Source organism: Eutrema salsugineum, unplaced genomic scaffold (genome assembly GCF_000478725.1).
Source record: "Eutrema salsugineum unplaced genomic scaffold, Eutsalg1_0 scaffold_5, whole genome shotgun sequence".
NCBI classification, from domain to species: domain Eukaryota; kingdom Viridiplantae; phylum Streptophyta; class Magnoliopsida; order Brassicales; family Brassicaceae; genus Eutrema; species Eutrema salsugineum.
This window is the reverse complement of record NW_006256612.1, coordinates 12827612-12846761: the sequence shown is the minus strand read 5'-3', so window position 1 is coordinate 12846761 and position 19150 is coordinate 12827612. Positions and strand designations below refer to the sequence as shown.

General features: G+C 36.9%; 4 protein-coding genes and 1 non-coding gene across 9 annotated transcripts; 2 read left to right on the top strand and 3 right to left on the bottom strand.

The window, feature by feature from the left end:
• Positions 1 to 95: 95 nt before the first annotated feature.
• LOC18994012 (pentatricopeptide repeat-containing protein At1g08610) lies at positions 96 to 2422 on the bottom strand. The gene is made up of 2 exons (XM_006417604.2): positions 2386 to 2422; positions 96 to 2159 (listed from the first exon to the last, which is right to left on the bottom strand). Exon 2 carries the CDS (start codon positions 2020 to 2022, stop codon positions 307 to 309), a length of 1716 nt encoding a protein of 571 aa, XP_006417667.1. The 5' UTR covers positions 2023 to 2159; positions 2386 to 2422; the 3' UTR covers positions 96 to 306.
• Positions 2423 to 3444: 1022 nt separating this feature from the next.
• LOC18994011 (putative lysine-specific demethylase JMJ16) lies at positions 3445 to 10338 on the top strand. 4 transcript variants are annotated; one of them, XM_006417603.2, is made up of 13 exons: positions 3445 to 3618; positions 4097 to 4161; positions 4342 to 4646; positions 4729 to 4803; positions 4908 to 4985; positions 5079 to 5606; positions 5710 to 5937; positions 6418 to 6579; positions 6930 to 7298; positions 7471 to 8743; positions 8837 to 8940; positions 9279 to 9476; positions 9737 to 10338. In XM_006417603.2, exons 3-13 carry the CDS (start codon positions 4350 to 4352, stop codon positions 10034 to 10036), a joined length of 3612 nt encoding a protein of 1203 aa, XP_006417666.1. In that variant the 5' UTR covers positions 3445 to 3618; positions 4097 to 4161; positions 4342 to 4349; the 3' UTR covers positions 10037 to 10338. The 4 variants fall into 4 exon arrangements, with proteins under 4 accessions (XP_006417666.1, XP_024007728.1, XP_024007729.1 ...); XM_024151960.1 differs by lacking the exon at positions 3445 to 3618 and adding an exon at positions 3879 to 3929; XM_024151961.1 differs by lacking the exon at positions 3445 to 3618 and adding an exon at positions 3942 to 3960.
• Positions 10339 to 10425: 87 nt separating this feature from the next.
• LOC18994010 (probable low-specificity L-threonine aldolase 1) lies at positions 10426 to 15237 on the bottom strand. Of its 2 annotated transcripts, none has more exons than XM_024151962.1 (9): positions 15106 to 15237; positions 12161 to 12619; positions 11972 to 12083; positions 11796 to 11846; positions 11490 to 11694; positions 11351 to 11409; positions 11156 to 11256; positions 10758 to 10824; positions 10426 to 10661 (listed from the first exon to the last, which is right to left on the bottom strand). In XM_024151962.1, the coding sequence occupies exons 2-9, from the start codon at positions 12601 to 12603 to the stop codon at positions 10623 to 10625; spliced, it is 1077 nt and encodes a 358-aa protein (XP_024007730.1). In that variant the 5' UTR covers positions 12604 to 12619; positions 15106 to 15237; the 3' UTR covers positions 10426 to 10622. The 2 variants fall into 2 exon arrangements, with proteins under 2 accessions (XP_024007730.1, XP_006417664.1); XM_006417601.2 differs by lacking the exon at positions 15106 to 15237 and adding an exon at positions 13461 to 13874.
• A 640-nt stretch (positions 15238 to 15877) lies between these two features.
• On the bottom strand, positions 15878 to 18839 carry LOC18994009. The gene is made up of 10 exons (XM_024153339.1): positions 18517 to 18839; positions 18057 to 18156; positions 17868 to 17972; positions 17696 to 17773; positions 17551 to 17606; positions 17401 to 17458; positions 17042 to 17167; positions 16849 to 16944; positions 16624 to 16695; positions 15878 to 16212 (listed from the first exon to the last, which is right to left on the bottom strand). Exons 1-10 carry the CDS (start codon positions 18618 to 18620, stop codon positions 16150 to 16152), a joined length of 858 nt encoding a protein of 285 aa, XP_024009107.1. The 5' UTR covers positions 18621 to 18839; the 3' UTR covers positions 15878 to 16149.
• TRNAR-CCG lies at positions 18773 to 18844 on the top strand. Its single transcript has one exon. It is a non-coding gene; the product is annotated as a tRNA-Arg (tRNA).
• Positions 18845 to 19150: the final 306 nt, after the last annotated feature.

The following is a 19150-nucleotide window of genomic DNA, read 5'->3' as shown; positions in this document are numbered from 1 at the left end:
GTCCAATGAATTTGCCAAGCTCTTTGTTTCGAGATTAACGTAATATACATTTTTCAACGTGTTTGTTCAAAATTTAGATCATATTAATATGGGATTAACGTAAAAGTCGAATTTGAAGCTGTGGATAATACAATACAAAAAAAAGGCAAGGGCAAAAGAGTGACCAGAAATGTGACAGTACACTGAAACGTACTTGTGTAATTGGAGGCCTAAGCTATCTAATTCAACCATTGCCGACTTACAAAACTGGTTTCCTGTACAAAAGGCCAAAAAGAACCAACAAAAGAAACGCTTCGAATACGTTTTCTACATTTCTCTCAAGAGTTTCCATTGCTTCAGCTTCTTCTGCAACTGATCAGCCTCACTTCCCATTCCCATCTCTTCCACGCCTTTAATTATTGTGGTATATATCGTCTCATCTGGCTTACATCCACTCGTTAGCATAATCTCAGCAACCTGTAACGCCATTTCCACCTCTTTATTCTTGCATAGCCCTTGAATCACCAACTTGTAAGTGCTACCTCTGATTCCATTCCCTCTATTGCTCGTCTCCTTTAAAACTTGACTTGCTTCTTCAACTAGGTTTGCCCGGCAGAAACCATAAATCAAAGAACGACGGGTTATATCATCGGGAAAGATTCCAGCTTCTAGCATCTGATGGTACAGCTCCAATGCTTTCTCCATCAGACCCTTTCTAGCCAACCCATCGATTACAGAGTTGTAAGTTATCAATCCCGGCGAGCACCTCGTGTTTCCTAGCAATGCAAGTAACTCTATCGACTCATTGACCATTCCCTCTTTGGACATGGCCCCTAGAACTGTATTGTAAGTGACAATGTCAGGCAAGCACTTTTGTTCCAGCATTTGGTAGAAGAAATCGATTGCACGACTCAAAAGCCCGGCTTTGCAGAAACCGTTGATCAGGATGTTGTAAGTGATAGCCGTTGGACAGCAGTAGGAAGTCTGGTACATGATATTTAGAATCTCGTCCACTGCATCCCAGTACCCGTGGGAGCAAAGGGAATGTAGAAGAGTGTTGTAAGTTACAGTATTCAGTTCCAATCCATGAGATACAATATGCTGAATAACCAAAGCCACCTCCTCTAAATTCCCTCGCCTGCAGTTATAGTTTACCAGAGAGTTATATGTGACGATATCAGGATAACAACCTTCCACTGCCATGTCTTCTAGAACCTCCATAGCTCGAGCGCTTCCACAGTACCTGCACACGAGTTCGACCAAAACCGTGTATGTAATCATATATGGAGGGCAACCATTCCGCAGTTGATCCTTCCAAAACCCAATGGCTTGCTCAGCATTCCCATGATCGAACATACACCGTATCACTGTGTTATATGTGATCACATCTGGAGAGCTCCCACTCAAACTCATTTCTTCTAAGAGGACCAATGCAGATCTCAAATGCCTTTTCTTGCAAAGATTTCCAATGACCATGTTGTATGTAATGGTATCTGGAACCCCACCAGACATCACCATTATTCTCAAGATACCCATTGCTTTGTCCATTTGATCGATTCTGGCTAGACCACGGACTAAGTTTGTGCAAGAAGGAAAATGAGGAACCTGATTGTGACGTGCCATCATCTCGACAAGTTTGCACGCGTCAGTTAACTTCCCGTAGCTGCACAGGTTATGAAGGATCTCATTGTTCGTCTCTTCTTCGTTCTCGATAAGTGGTCCATCAGATGATAAACCCGAAGAACCTAGATGCTTGCTCGACTTCACTTTGGCTCTGAAGTTATTATTACCGACACCATAGTGATGGAACTCTGAGCTTCTCTTCTCCTCAAGATCATCAACATGGTCAATGCACACACTAGTCTGGCATCTCATATAAACATCCCTTTTTAGCCCAATTTCTTTCTTCCAATCTAAACAAGACAATTTTCCGCAAGATACAGGATTCACCAAACGGACTCCATAACAGAGATTAGCCTGCTTTGGAGACAGATTTGGAATACGGAAGAAGTGAACCTCAAGTAGCAAATTTGATGAAGTCATCTCTCAGAATCCAAGACCTGTTTAACAAAGCAGAGATTTTTCCTTTCACGAAAGCTTGTTATGCTCAGTGATGAAGATGTTATCTTTGCTGTTAAATGCTTATCTCATAACCTAGACTTGAGTGGAGAAACAAAAACCTGTGAATTCCAAAAACCAAAAAGAGTTTGTATAAATCATCCAAAAAGAAAGGCACAAGCTTCAGAGACTGAGAAGAACAAGAAGAAAAACACAAATAAGAACTAAATGAAGCAGAAAATCCTCAATTCACGGATAATTTTTGAGCAGGCATCTTCAGAGTAACTTGTTTTTAACATAAGAAAATCCGGAGAAATGAAAGAGACGAGAGTGTAAGAAGAAACTCACCGTTTGTTCTTCTTCGAATTCGGAACAAGACTGTTGGGTTTTTTCGGGGGTTTGATATGATAAGTAGGGTTTATCCTTTAATTTATAAAAGTACACCCTCCATCTTTCTACATTTTTCATTTCACTTCCCACCACTTTTGAAATATCCAACATTCACCACCACGTATTCTTTTGCGTATTGGTGCCACTATCTCGGTCAATTTAGATTTTGGATTGGGTTTTCAAGTTTTCGGTTCAGTTACAATATTGTAAACCAAGTTAAAAAAACCAAAGAAACTTATGATCAAGTTCTTAGGTTTTAAATTTGATTTAAGTTTCTTAATCTCATTTAGTTATACCAAACTATAGGTTAAATATTTATATAACAATAAATTGAATTTAAAAGGATAAAATATCAAATTTGTGTTTTATCTTGATAATTTTATATCAATGTTTTATCTAACATCAATATTTTTGATAAAACTGATAAAATCGGAAACTGAAAACCACTAAACCGAAGGGCTCACCTCTAAGTAAAACTATAATATCGACTGCTTTTTTAAATAAAAAATAATCATCTACACACCTAATGCACTTATTAAAAGAAAACACATAATTCTTAAGCTGTCTTCAAATGACAACATTTATATTTTTTTCTCCAAAATCCCATTCATACATTCCTATTAGTTGATACCATTTACAGCTGGCTCAAATTCAGGAAACTTACAATGGATACAAAACTTCATAATGTCTAAACATAAAATAAACTTTTCTATTTTTCAAATTGTAATTTCCGTAAAAGTTCATTTCCTAGTATACAGTATTTTTCTTTTTAAAACATAAAATTGAGTACAGATGTCTTTATATATCTAAATTAGTAATGCTTTCACATATCTTAAAAAGAAAATTGTGTGGTTATCCAGTAATGTACACCCGTGATTAAAATGTCAGCCATTAAGGGATAAACAAAACTACTTATAAAGCCATAAGCCCATAACTATCTTAATGAAGTTGTTTAATGCTTTTAATTATATATATATATATACTTTGGTTACTACCCTTGATGGTTGAGACAAAAAAATATTGCATAGGAAATTGTAGGCATCTGCTTGCTTTTGAAGCGTTATATCTCATAAGAAGACATCATCGCATCATACAGCAAAAGTTAGGAAACCCAGAAAAATTATCAAAGCCAGCAAGCCATATATTTCCTCGCATCTGATCTTAAAATTTTATTGAAAAGGAAAAAAAAAGGTGATACCATAAGTTAATCTTATTATTAACCAGTGAAAAAAGTTATCCTTTGTTGCTTGTTTTTTTGTTGTTCTTATTGTTTCTTCAGAGATTGATTTAATATCACAGTACCACCAACATGGACCTGTAGATTCAATTCCAATTTTGCCCTTTTCTTCTTCCTTCATCCTTTAGATTTTTGTTTTTCTTCTGGGAATATAGAAAAAAGGTTGGTTTCATATTTGGACTTTTGTGGGTGGTACCTTTGAATGTTCTTATTTTTTTTAATTGCAAATATGGAAAAGGACATGCGATGTTTCTTCATCAATTTCGTAATAATCTGAATCTCATGTCAAATTTAGGGTTAGATCTGATGAACCTCAACTAAAAAAAAAATTATATACCTAGATTGCAATTACTAGGGTTCTTAGATCTCTAAATCCTTACTAGATTTTTTTTTAATCGATTCTGAGTTCCGATTTACTGAATCTGGGTGCAGTTGATGGAGCTCCAGCTGCTTTGATCATCCAATTCTTGAAGCCCTAAATTCAAGACAAATACTATGTAAGCATTTTTTTTTCTCCTTCTTAAATTTTGATTGAAATATTTAGCGAATGAACTGTATATAAACGTCTACTTTGCCCAAAAATCCGTTCCATCGTGTAATGTAATTTCATTTATTTATTGATTTTATTTTAATATTGGTTTGTGATATGCTTGAGACATGATCCTTGAAATTGGCAGAGAAGGAAATGGGGACAGAACTAATGAGAATCTGTGTGAAAGAAGAAAGTGATGAAGTGCCATCTGTTCCTCCTGGGTTTGAATCATATGCAACTTTTACCTTAAAAAGGGTAGTCCCTGGTAATGATAAAAGCAAGACTCCTATGGAAAGTGCTTCTGTAACCGAACCAGCTAAGATGGAGATTGAATCCGATGAAGCCAAAGCTGCTCGGTCTCTACGACGCAGACCTTGGATCAATTATGGCGGATGTGATGATGATGATTCTCCAAACAATGACAATGCCTCGTCTCAAAATCTTGATCAAGTTGGTTTCTTTGTTTTGCTTTTAATCTATGCCTATTAAACTTGTGTTTCTTTGCCTTGTCTCATCCATCGCGTCGTTGCAGAATTGTGTTGTGAAACCTTCTTCTCTACCAAAGGGTGTGACCCGCGGATGTGAAGAATGTAAAGACTGCCAAAAGGTTGGCAATCTCAGTTAATGCTTACTTCAGAACTAACTATTAAAATCTCTTTGGCCTGAGCATTAGATTTCTTACCTTTTCTTGTAATGTTTTTGTTTCCACAGGTAACTGCGAGATGGCATCCAGATGAAGCTCGTAGGCCTGACCTTGAAGATGCCCCTATATTCTACCCGAGCGAAGAGGTCTTGTTCATATTCTATACTCTCACCTTTCAACTGCATTTATACGTGGATACATCCATATTTTTCTGACACAAACTGCAAACCTGTTTTTAGGAGTTTGAAGACACTCTGAATTATATTGCCAAAATAAGGCCCAAGGCTGAGAAGTATGGAATCTGTCGCATTGTTCCTCCTCCTTCCTGGAAACCCCCGTGCCCGCTGAAAGAAAAGCAAGTATGGGAAGGTTCTAAATTTACGACACGTGTCCAAAGAGTTGATAAACTTCAGAATCGGAGTTCAATGAAGAAGATTTCAAAGCTTTCTAATCAAATGAGAAGGAAGAAAAGGAAGTGCATGAAAATGGGAATGGATTCTGTCACTAGTGCCAAGAGCGATCCCTGTTCTGCAAGCAATGAAATGAGTGAACTTGAGACGTTTGGCTTTGAACCTGGTCCAGGGTTCACTTTAAAAGACTTCAAAAAATATGCTGATGAGTTCAAGGCTCAGTACTTTAAAAAGAGTGAAACTTCTACAGACAATGAATGTAAAGTTGGTAACTCCGCAGACTGCTGGGAGCCAGCAGTTGAGGATGTTGAAGGTGAATACTGGCGGATAGTAGATAAAGCAACTGAAGAGATAGAGGTGAATTTTTGTTTCCTATTCTTTTTCCTTTTTATTTGGGGTTTTATGTTCTATTGGGGCCTCTGTATCTCCTGACTGCTGAGTTGATTTTTCAATATACTAGGTGCTATATGGTGCCGACCTTGAAACTGGAGTATTTGGTAGCGGATTCCCCAGGACATCATCAAGTCACGAGGCTTCTTCTTCAGTCGAAAAATATGCAAAATCAGGCTGGAACTTAAATAACTTTTCAAGGCTTCCGGGATCCCTCCTTACGTACGAGGGCAGTGATATTTCTGGTGTCCTTGTACCATGGTTGTATATTGGGATGTGCTTTTCTTCTTTCTGCTGGGTAAGACTAATCTCTGATTGCATGTTAAAGGGTATGCTTGGTTGGGATTCCTCCCTTTTACTAAGATGAAACATAGGCTCATAATGAAGTTTACAACTACAGGAATGTACTTTGTTTCTGTATACTGTTCACAAATGGTAGATGATTGTGGTCAAATTTTTGTCCTTCATAATTGCAATGAACTTCCATTTTTCGTAAAGCTTGACTAGGATTATCTTTGCTTAAATTTCCGAAATAAGTAAGGTTGAGGATACTTACCATATGAATATTCTGAATGAAACTGAAAGTATATCCATGTCAATACATTCTGGATATGGAATTCTTCCCAGATGCTTTAGTGTCATCATATTCTACAATTTTATTTTCACCAGTGGATGTATTTCTGAGTACTCTACAACTTCTTTTTTTTTTAAAAAAAATTATTTTCCATTACTAATGTTCCTTTTGTTACGTCTCTTGTTTTTTGTTTCCCTGAAACAGCATGTTGAAGATCACCACTTGTATTCGTTGAATTATATGCACTGGGGTGCACCAAAGTTGTGGTATGGTGTTGGGGGGAAGGATGCTGTTAAACTTGAGGAGGCGATGAGAAAGCATTTGCCTGACCTTTTCGAAGAACAGCCTGATTTGCTTCATAAGCTAGTAAGTGCTAGATATTTGATGAACTGGCATAGCTTTATGTACGTCTTTGAATATACATTTTTTTTGTAAATTATAGAAATTTTTTCTTGTGCTAGCAGCCTATTGATCCTGGCTCAATTATGGCGATGTTTTTATTGAAATATTATATTAGCATAGGATAGAATATGGTAATAATCTGGGGCTGCTTTTTGTAGTTATTTACCTTGTAGAAACTTCTATAGATCAAATTTTGGTCTTCCATCGACTTGCACCTGATTTTAATGCATTATGCTTTACATCATTGTTTCAGTATGGTTACATTGTTTCAGTATGGTTACATAAAATAATTCCCTTGATGCTCTTTCCTGTAGGTTACACAACTCTCCCCGTCAAAACTGAAAACCGCAGGAGTACCTGTGCGCCGTTGTGTCCAGCATGCTGGAGAGTTTGTCTTGACTTTTCCTCGGGCATATCATGCGGGGTTTAATTGTGGTTTCAACTGTGCTGAAGCAGTGAATGTAGCACCAGTTGATTGGTTGCCTCATGGGCAGATTGCCATAGAGTTATACTGTCAACAGGGTAGAAAAACGTCCATCTCGCATGATAAATTGTTGCTTGGGGCGGCTAGAGAAGTAGTGAAAGCTGACTGGGAGCTGAACTTACTAAAGAAAAATACTAAAGAAAACTTAAGGTGGAAAGAATTCAGTGGAAAGGATGGAATTTTGGCAAAAACACTTAAGGTATGGATATCATTTCTGTTGTTTCATGAAGTTTAGATCAAAAGCCTACAAGTATTGATGACGGGAAAATCTGATGTCATTGTTAATTTTAGATGTCTCCACTCGTAGGTTTAGGATCATTCTTTCTTGTCAAACAGAGGTGATGTAGTGACTTTGTCGTGATTTTATATAGGCACGCGTTGACATGGAACGTACAAGAAGAGAATTTCTCTGCAACTCTTCACTTGCATTGAAGATGCACAGTAATTTTGATGCAACTAACGAAAGAGAGTGTTGCATATGCTTCTTTGATTTGCATCTGTCCGCTGCTGGTTGTCGTTGTTCCCCAGAGAAGTATTCATGTTTGACTCATGTGAAGCAGTTGTGTTCGTGTCCGTCGGTTGCTAAATATTTTCTATTTCGCTATGATATCGATGAATTTAATGTTCTTGTTGAGGCTGTGGAAGGGAAACTTAGTTCTGTATATAGATGGGCGCGTCAAGATTTAGGGTTGGCATTAAGTGCATTCGTCTCAGAAAGCAAAACGGAAATGGATGAGGAGAAAAATGTCCCCAAGGATCTGAGACAGCAAGCAGCTGCACTTTCAGGGGAAGATTTGCAGCTGAAAGCAACATCCAGAGAAGATATACGTAAAGGGTTAGAAAAGGCTAGTAAATTATCAGATGTTGATTTACTTCTGAAAGACAAGGATGAGCAATTAACACCAAGCCAATATATGGAGCCTGTCAAAGAAGAAGCTGTTTATGATTCTTCTGTGTCAAAACTTTCAGTTTTCCAACCATCTGAAGGAAGCATGCTGCACTCTGTGAAAGCTGCTAAGTCCGCAAGTGGCAAAAAGAATTCTCAGAGTCTACCCAATGATGTGATACTCCTCAGTGATGATGAGCATGACATACCTAGGAAACGAGGTTCTGTGAAAAGAGATGCAGTTTCTTCTCGCAAGCATTTGGAACTACGAGACAGAACAACCCACGTTTTAGCGTTGGAAGCTGCGAATAAAATTTCTGCTCCAAATTGCGGAAGGGAAAGAGGTTCTTTGCCTGATACACGAAACACTATAACATCGGCTACTAATGACCAAAGAGCAACGGGAGGGGATGTACCAAGTTCTGCATTGCACGCAGAAGTTAAAGCCGTGGCTAATGGGCTTGCTCAGGATATTTGTAATAGAATGGAAGCAAACAACCACAGTGGTGGAAAACCTACTATCTGTAAATCGAAAAATTCTGGAGGTTTGGCTATATTGGATGTGGTTGATGGGGCAAGAAGTAACTCAGGTACACCATCTTGTTCACAAAATAATAGTCCAGATAGGTTCATCCGCCAAAAGGGTCCCCGTATTGCAAAGGTCGTGAGGAGAATCAATTGCAATGTAGAGCCTCTAAGTTATGGTTGTGTGCTTTCTGGAAAATCATGGTGCAACCGCCGAGCAATTTTTCCTAAAGGTGAACCTGTGGTCAAGTATTTTTGCAACTTGAGAACAAAAACATATATATACCCTTTTTGCAAGTGCTTAATATCTTTCTTCTTTGGTGCAGGATTTCGTAGCCGGGTTAGGTACATAAATATTTTGGATCCAACAAACATGTGCTTCTACATTTCAGAAATTCTGGATGCTGGACGCAACAGCCCGTTATTCATGGTACGTTGATTTCTTTCTTGCTTCAACTGAGTTTGTACTTGGTAGATAGATGCTGATCTAATTTAAGTCACCAATTTAACCATATGAATATTTCCTTGACATGAATCTTAACCGGCAATTCGTTCCACTGTTTGGGTGTCGTTGAATCTCAACCGGCAACATAATGTGAATTATTTTGAACAGAAAGATATCTCCTAAAAACAGAATTTACCAATTATTCAACCCCAAAAATCTTGTTTCGGTGTAGAGAAAAGGTTGCATTGCCATTATTTTGGTCATTCTGCAGTTCACTTAATCTTTGCCCATCAACAAACTCTGTGGCATGTTCTTGTTGTCAGGTTTATTTGGAGGGTAATCCCAGTGAGGTTTTCGCTCACTTGTCGCCTACAAGATGTTGGGAGATGGTAAGAGATAGAGTAAATCAAGAGATAAGTAAGCAGCACAAAGCCGGAAGATTAGATCTCCCTCCTCTGCAGCCCCCTGGGAGCCCTGACGGTTTTGAAATGTTTGGATATTCTTCCCCCGCAATTGTACAGGTAAATCAATCTTTACAGGTTTCGAATTCGGCTCAGATTATATGCTTTCTTTTAAATTGCATTGGACCTTTTATATCCGGTTTTCTAATTAGATACATATACAGAAAAAAGAATTCAAAAAAACAAGCCAATACTAAATCCAACATTGGGATTTTCTCATCTTCTATGAGACCTAGAAAGAGTCGGATTATAGCATTGTTTATTTGAAAATGTAAAGCTTCAATTCAGTTGACTGATGGATACTCTAATGTGATAAACAGGCTATCGAAGCATTAGACGTGAATCGAGTTTGCACAGATTATTGGGATTCCAGGCCTTATTCGCGGCCACAAGTTCAGTTCCCTGCAAATCCTCTTCCCAGAGAAGCCAACACAAGCGTGAGAGATCTCCAGAAAGCCCCCGGACACCGTGCATTGCCTGCTGGAACGAAATCTACTCTCAAAGTTCTGTTCAAGAAAGCTAACATGGAGGAACTAAGCACACTTCAACAGGTTTTAAGTGAGTCCAAGACAGATTTGGTGACCGAACTTGTGAAGGAAGAGATGCAGAACCGCCGCTGATTTGATTCGGAGAAGATTGATTTTAGTGTGTACATACAGAGTTGATGAGGCTCCCTGCTCATTCTTTTTGGACACCCTTACAGAGGAAGAAGGATATAAACATATAACTTAAAAAAAAAACTCTGTTTCTTCTCCTGTCTCAAACCAGTAAAAGAAAGAGAGAAGATTTAGGGTTCTTGAAACCATTAGTTTTGGTTACTAGGGACTAAAAGGATCATTTACTAGTATTGACATCTGTTTTGAAAGTCCTAAGGACACTGGATTTAAAGAGATTAAATATCAAATCCCCAATTATTTTCATACCAACATTTCGTAGTTTCTGCGACATCCTATAATCAGCGTATATGTTATGATTCTTCCATTCTTCGGGGTACGTCTTACTAATAATATATATGGAATCTGTTGTATCCGTCATTTCTCAATCTTCTCCATTCCATGGCTTATCTTTATGTATAAGATGTATAATAAATAAAAAACAATAATAAAATGGAGGAAATGAGGGTGACAATTTCTAGAATATAGTCATAATTTAAAATTACTCAGACAAACAATAATTAAAAAGAAAAGATATTTCGGTTCCGCCAATTTAGTTTCGACTTGGTTCCCGAATCGTTTGCACTGCTTGCTGCCAAAGAAAATACCAATTCATATAAACTGTTAACTGATGTTTTCAGTATTAAAAAAAAAAAGGAAGTGTAGTACAGAAATATGATATTCTTACTTGTACGCAAGACAGTGTGTAATGCACATCACTTGTTGTTATTTGGTGGTGTATAACCATTCTGATCCTGAAATCACATTCCAATATATGTTTAGTTAATTAACTCAAGCTCATAAAAAGAATGGTAGGCCTAAATAGTGTCCATGTTTATTAGTCAAAGTTTGTCTAAATGAAACTACAACTATTGGCATGTTTAATTGTCCTTTCACAATTTGCAAAAAGATATTTCATTTTACTTCTTGGTGTTTGCTTTCACAATTTGAAAAATTATTTTATAGCAAATAAGTATTTTATTTATCTTAAAATAGAGATGCAAGTTTTCAAAAAACATTTTTCTAGGCATGTAAACGCAAATGCTAAGGTTTGAAACAACTAAAACATAATCGTGCGAGACATACCGGGATGAGTTTGCCGGGATGACGAGAATGCCATACTCAGTTAAACTCTTGCTCAGTTTCTCAGCGGTAAGTCTTGATCCATCCTCCATATCCATGAAAATCTGAATTATAGGCATAAACAATTTTCAAACAAAGAGCATTAATACCTTCTTTTTCTTTTATTGTTGTGTTAATAAACAACATGACAATACGCACCATGTTGGTTTCCACGGCTGCAACGTCTACTCTAATCCCTTTCAGTTGATTCAACCCTTCTGCCAAATATTTACTTAATGAGATTTTTTTCCCGGCTAATTATTATAGTGATTAAGGTATATAAATGGTGCATACGTACCAGCTAACAGCTTCGCTTTCTTGTGGTCAAATTGTAGCTTTGGGAGGTTCTCTTGGAGTGCGACCAAAGCGGCTGCACACAGAACGCCAATTTGTCTCATTCCTCCACCTAATGTTTTCCTTAACGTTTTAGCCTTTTCTATGAAACTCTGTGAGCCAACGATTACAGATCCTATCGGAGCTCCAAGACCTTTAGAGAGACACACCTGAAACAGAGTGTGTTTGTGTGGATGTGTACGAGTAAGTCTCAATCATCTTTTAGCTAAACTTTTCAGAGGTCAAAGAAGAGAAAGAGAGATAATGTCACCGAAACAGAGTCAGCAGCCTTTACAAGCCTATGGACTGGAACTCCAAGTGCCTACAAAAAGACAAAAGAAAAAATACATGACCCAAATATATAGTTTAGGGGTTTGTGCTAAACTCGTTAGTATGTGATCATAATGCATATTGTTGACAAAAAGTAGATGAACATTGATATATTACAATGGAAGCATTAAAAAGCCGAGCTCCATCGATATGAAGCTTTAATCCATGTCTCTTGGCAATATCTCCAACTCTGTCTGTGTATTCCGCGCTCAAACATCTCCCGCCACAGCTGCATCAACTCATAAGAGACTTGTTAATAATAAAATAAAATAAAGCATGTTTGTTTGTTACTCGAGTGAAACTTACTTGGCGTGTGTGTTCTCCAAGCAAATCAACCTTGTTGATGGATAAAAAGTGCTTCCTTTAGGATCCCTAATGGCTGCTTCAATGGCCGCCAAGTCCATTGTCCCGTCTTCTTCATTCTTGATTGTCTTGGGATGCACTCCTCCGATTGTGGAGATCCCTCCATTCTCGTAAACATGGATGTGAGAATTGTCTCCAAGAATCACCTCGCTGCCTCTGACCTCGCAGTGAACCATCACGCATATCAGATTCCCCATTGTACCAGATGGCACGAACAGAGCCGCCTCTTTCCCCATCATCTTAGCCATCTCCTCTTCAAGACGTCGAGCCGTTGGGTCGTAGCCGAGGACGTCATCGTCCACTTCTGCACTTCCCATTGCTTCCCGCATAGCATCAGTTGGTCTTGTCACGGTGTCTGATCGCAGATCCACACTTTTCATCACCATCTTTACAATACCAAATCTACATATTGCACATTTTTCCTTCTTCTTTTGGTTAGAAAGTCATAGGAACACTGATGGAGCCTATTTGTAACGAAAAACTTTAAAAAAAAGCCCTAACGTGTTAGATAAGGTAAAGATGCCCTGCATCAAACACTTCGATATCATGCTTCGTAATTAGTCTGAGTTTCGACCTAATTAATTACCTCTTAAAACCAAAAAAAAAAAAAGAAGAAGCAGTTTTACCTCATAAATCTGAGAACTGGCTATTTTGATTACTACATGTTCAATCTATCTGATAACTATTATAATAGAATAATCTCTATTTAAGAAGAAAAGAGAGTCTCCTCTCCCAATATGTTTATAATTTATCTTAAGAATATATGTTTCAACAGTTTGACGTCAGAAGGAAGAACCTTGAATTGAACTGGTCTTGGGGACAGCACAATAATTCTCCTACTAAATTGCAAACGCCCGTATGAATCTCACAAATTACTGCTTTTAGAATATTGAGAAAATACGTAGGTTGGGTTGGAGAATATCAATTATTCCCTTCCTTCTTATCTCTTAAAATCATTACGAGGAATATTTTAGAATGTTTTCAGATTCTTTCTTCTAACGGGAAGTATAAGAAAATAGTATTAATCATAATATTGACAAGGAATGCATGTAAGAAATTTAAAACTAAAATACAAGAACTACCTACAAATAAATATTGTGTTGAGATATAATCATATAAATATGATGATCAGGCGTCTTGAGATTGAATCTCAGACCTAGTAACGTTTTATCTAGGATGGATGATTAATTAGACAAATTGTTAAAAGAGTGAAAGAAGACAATTTAAATGAAAACTAGAGTACCTTTGTAAATGAAGAGAGATGCTCTTGTTTTTGATGCAATATGAAGTTTCTTAATTAAATAAGCTTGTTGTGGCCTGACATCAAATTAACACAGAATACAGTGTCATAATTAGAATTTAGAACATAGAAACAGATGGACCGTGCGTGAAGCTAAGAAGAGTTTCAGATTTGGATGTTCTTAGGAATGGCAGAGAAAAGAAGAAATATATAACAAAAAAAAAAAGAAGGATACAAATACAGAATCTGTTTTATCATAAGAGGAAATTTGATTGGGCGTGACTCGTGAGAGATGGAAGATCTTTGTTTTTATAAGAATCTGAAACGGAGCCTTTCGTCTCCACAATAAAAAAGATTCTTTCTCTATAAGCAATCTTTTTATTCTATTTGGAAAGAGATGCAACAAGCTGGTAAATATAATTAGGTTAGAAGAGTGCCACGTGGGTAATAAACGTGGATTTTTGATACATACAATTAGGCTAAAGTTACCAGTTGGCACCAGGAAAGCCATAGGAATTATAGAGAACCGTTGGCATTGAAACTTATTAGAAAGAAGAAAACGACGGAAATGAATAGATTCATTAAACTATAAAGCAAACGACAATTTTTTTTGTTTTTAAAAAAGTTGGTTTTACTAAGGAAAATAAGAAGAAAAAATAGAATAGTTCACGAGAAAAAGATGAAGTTGTGTTCTATATGGGAAGCACACGTAGATACGTGTCCAATGAGTGACCAAAGCAAAAGTAATTCACGAGATTGTTGTCGACTCGTCTTCTTTATCCTCGGACGTATCGATGAACTATAGTTTTAGTGTGTTCACTTTCAATTCAAAAATCAATTTTCCAATGACTAAATTGATCTAAGACCGTGTCTTGTATATATTGTTAAATCTGATATGGTCTATGTATTATGATTAAACTTATTCTTAATTATGAAATGTTAAATATTTATTTAGATACGTTAAAATAATTTGTTGAAAATATTTTGAATCTCTTAAAAGTTGAAGCACGTTAAAATTTATAACTGAGGAGAATGATCATATGAATCTATAACAACAAAAAAAAAGATCGAGTGAGCATATGAATGATCTCCATACGATATGTTGGATAAATTATTTCTCATCCAGCATATTTATACACATACACACATATAAAAAGACTAACAAAATTGATCAGTTCAAACTTCACAATATAAAGAAAAACATAATGTTGTAATAACAATTCACACATATAACATGATAGAAATCACCAATATAAACACGTATACACGTTGAGAGATGTCATAAAACATACCTTCATAAACTAACGGTGATCTTCTAACTCAGAGTAAGTATCCACCTAAAATCTATATACAATGACTAAATGTATGTGTATATATAATATATATATATATTTATATATGCTATTGTTGAATAATCATTGTTATAAAAAATTGAAGATATTGCTACTATAAAATGAGTCAATATCATATTGATATGCTACCAAATATATAAAATTACCATAGTAATTAAAACATTGAAGATATTGTTACTAAAAAATGAGTCAATTTTATTAATTTGAGGGAAATAAGTAAAAGTTCTTAAAATTCTGAAAATGGGAAGAAAAAAAATGACAAATGAGAGAAAAGAAGGAAAAAAAAAAGAACGTACCAATTTAAGAGGTAAGTAGGGAAGGCGTTGAAGTAGAAGACGGAACTCGAAAATCTCCCACCTACTCGTCAAGAAGAAAGTGTCTCTCAAATTAGTGTGGAGAGTAGCTGTAACATAACAACATACATACGTACCTTCATGTCTGTCTCTCTCTCTCTATATATTTATGGGAGATGTGATTTGTGAGATATAGTGATAGAGTCAGCTCCAACGTGTCATTTCTACTCATCGATCGTGGCGTCTCCGTCTCTATCTCATTTACTTTTGTCTATTCATTTCATTTCTTTTCTAAAAATTTTGATAGGTTTTTTCTTTATTGTAATGGCCCCTACATGGTTCTCTAGACACTGACCTTGACGACGATTGAATTCAGTCTTAGCCACCTGACCTTGAAATTTCACCTAACCGAACCAATCCGACCTCCCTATTGACTATAGTGTCATGAGACATCTTCTTCAGATGAGTTTCCTTAGCAACACGAATACATTGGTTGTCTATTTTGGTGTAGTTAATATCGTGTTATCAATTTCGAACTCTCTACTGTTGTGATTGAACATGGTTTGATTTGATAGCGTCTCTCTGATATGTTTACATTCCATACTGAAACAGATACGGTGTGACTGAAAATTTAGATGGTAAATTAAACTAGATTAAAGCATATTAGCCAACTTCAACTAGCATTAGTTAGAAGGGATCCCTTGTTAGAATGACGGAAACTTCATGTAGAAATTTTATTATTCGATGATCCTAACATAGTAATTTAGTGCAACAATAGACCTCAACATATCAATGTTCCAATCTGACCAAAGCCAAGTTCAACATGCTATCCCCAGCGATAAAAGAAATATAAAAACGACTTATAATATTCCAAAAGGCATTTTCTCTATTGCTAAATTAACTTGATTTTCCACTAACCATTGTAAAGATAATCCCATCTCTCCAAACAAAATAAACTTTTCATCCCATAGCCACAGGCTCTACAGCAAAAAAAAAACTTCTCCAAAACCTTCTGATAGACCAAGTCTCATGTTCTCTTCTCTCGCATTATCTGTAATACGACGCCATAACATAGAGCATCAAAGCTGATGAGGCCGTCACGATAAGTTCCTGCAACCAGGCATCAACGTTAGCAAGGTGTTGATTCAGTTCTTCTTGTTACAACATCACATGCCTGGTTTGCGGTTATCACTATTGGAACTATTCAATTTAGAGACCAGGCCCTTCTCTTTGTTAAATCTTGGTTCAGAGATTATTGCAAGAACACATCCAACTTACAAGCTCTCATTTCATGCCTAAAACTTGTGCATCTAGTTTTCATTTCAGTTAATACCTATAGATGTGACACCAGGTCAGTTATATGTACAACCTAATCAACTAGTGCTGTTCGTTGAGGCTTTAGCCAACAATTGAGCTAATGATCCTAAACTAAATTTTGACCAAAATGATCATTTTTCGTATGACTAAGTTAAGGGAAGGTTTCAAGTGTAGAGAAAAAGGGAAGTAGGCAAGAACACAAACCTGGTTATTGTAAAGAACCATGGGTATGGAGTTGCCCATGTACTCGATGACATTTAAGATCCCGGTGTAGGCCTGCAAAGCATGATTCACTAAGAGTCAAAAACTCAAAATCAAATAAAAAACTTTGAGATAACTAATGACTAGATCTAACAATCAGGAGAATCCCAAAAAAAAAAAAAAAAAACAGATTCTTTTATATTATCGGATTTTGATAGATTTCAATACCAAAGATGCCACAAGTATGGAGCCGAAAACTAATGAAAGAGACCGAAGAAGCCTCTTTCCCATTCTCAATCCCCGTCCACTTTCTTCGCCTTCCTCCTGCAGCCAGTGTCAACATCAATGCTAATCAGGACTAGAAGAGCCACCAGGAGCATCGACATTAAGACATCATCTTTCAAAAAACTTCAAAACTCACGTTGTATGTTGGAGATGAAGGTGCTTCAAAGGATTTTAATTTCTCAAAAATTCTGTAGACAAATACAAAAGACATGAACTGCAGCGGTTTGTATTCAACACTACGTTTTATGGCAATCCATGCACTCTGCAAAAAGAGAGAAACAGTGACAGAGAGAGATTCATATATGATTGTGAGATCCAAATGTTATAATGTCATATATGCATAGATGTGTGAGAAAGGAGTCATTTTTTTCAGCAAGAAACCAGTCAAATAAATCGAAGCATGATGTCTTGATTTCATCAAGGGTACAGATGTTCAATTACAAAACTGGCTAGGAGCAACATAATCCTCAAACGACATTCTTCTTAGATACTTACAAACACAGCTGATATTGCTAGGTTGATCAACATATCATTTCTGGGGGACTTGGAATACCTGTGATAAGATGGGTCAATAAATCATGATTATTACATGCTTTTGAAAGATGAAAAATAATAATTTTGAGTGGAATCGTAAAGAATCTCTACCTTGGACCCCATGGTATTATGGGCTGTTTATCAGCATATTTAATGTCCTTGGAAACCTGAATTACGAGAAATTCACAGAGGATTATGAAAGAAAGTCCATAGAGTCCAAGACGGCATATGGCTAGAAGGAGGACACGACACATACCTTAAAAGAACCGAAAGTCACACCCTTCTTCCTATTCATTAGCTGGGAATACATGAGCTTATCATATGCTTTCTCAAGCTATCAAAAGGTCAAATAGAGACGTGTTAGCAAGAAACAAAAAACTAAATTTATTACTGCAGGAATCCAAAGAAAGAGATAAGAGGTAACCTACTAGAGCAGCAGTGTCTTCATCACCACTCCTCTGAGCATCTTTAAGTTTTCTTCCATAAGCTTGCTTGATCTTGTCAAAACCCTCTATTGGGTTAACGCCAAGAACCTGAGAAGTTATGCACTCATGTTTTGAGGAGTGCAGAAGTAAACAATGACAAGCAAAACAAGTCCTTTTCTAAATATCAATTACCTCATATGGGTTAAAGTCACCATCGGACTGTGGATTACCAGCCGCAGACGAAGCAGCACGTATCACAATCCTGCTCGGCAACACTCTTCCCGGGGGAAGCCTGAAAAAAACTCAAAACACCTTCGTTACAGTTAAGGAATGGTCTGAACGGACTTGAGCACAACAATAGAACTCCCTTAAGTGCAATTGAAAGTTACAAACTTTGTACCCAACTGTAAGAAGCGCCCCCCATTAATAAAAAACACACAGAATCGGAATTCAATTGACAATTTATGAATGACAAGATAAGGGTTTCTCACTGTCTTCATGAAAATTCAAGTTAACAACACAAAAGGTTTAGTTTTCTGAATCCTGATACTAAGCAAGTAGTAGAAGTGAAGTGGAATAACAAAAGGCAAGAGGGGGGGAAGAAGGTAGCTAAACGATGTTCCTTCGATGTTAAAGCCAACAAAGAAACTACCTGACAAAAGGAGGAGACTTGGGAGTTGGAAAAGTGATATGGGAGCTCCTATGACCAAATTGAGGATGAGGGTAACGGAAAGCGTTGGAAATTGCGAAAGCCATGATGGAGGACTCGGAAGGGCACACACACACAAGTAGATATATTGCGAGAGCCTTGGTAGAGCCAAATAGCAGGTAGGAAGAGTTGTTGGGTCTAGTTCGGAGAATCAAAGCTACTCAAAATAGATTAACTAGAATTTCAGTCATATCAATAAGTTCGCGTGGCCTAATGGATAAGGCGCTCGCCTCCGGAGCGGGAGATTAGGGTTCGAGTCCCATCGTGAACGATCTTGTTGGGTCCTTTGTAAGCTTTCTGTATAATTCAATCACATTCACTATTTGTTTTTGGATAATGTTTGATGCGTTTTGAGGATTCTGTCCAATTACTTTACATGCTCTATTTGCCGTCGGTAACATGGATTTTGGATTTTTTTAATGGATTTTGGATTTTCTCGACATCTTGTAAATTCTTTGATTTTTTCTCTTTTTTTTGTAAACTGCAGAAGTGAAGATTCTTGGTACAATTTTACTGGTATGAGTTTTACCGGTTAGTGTCTGAGCTTGGTTTCTCAATGGGCAGCTTTCGATTTTGG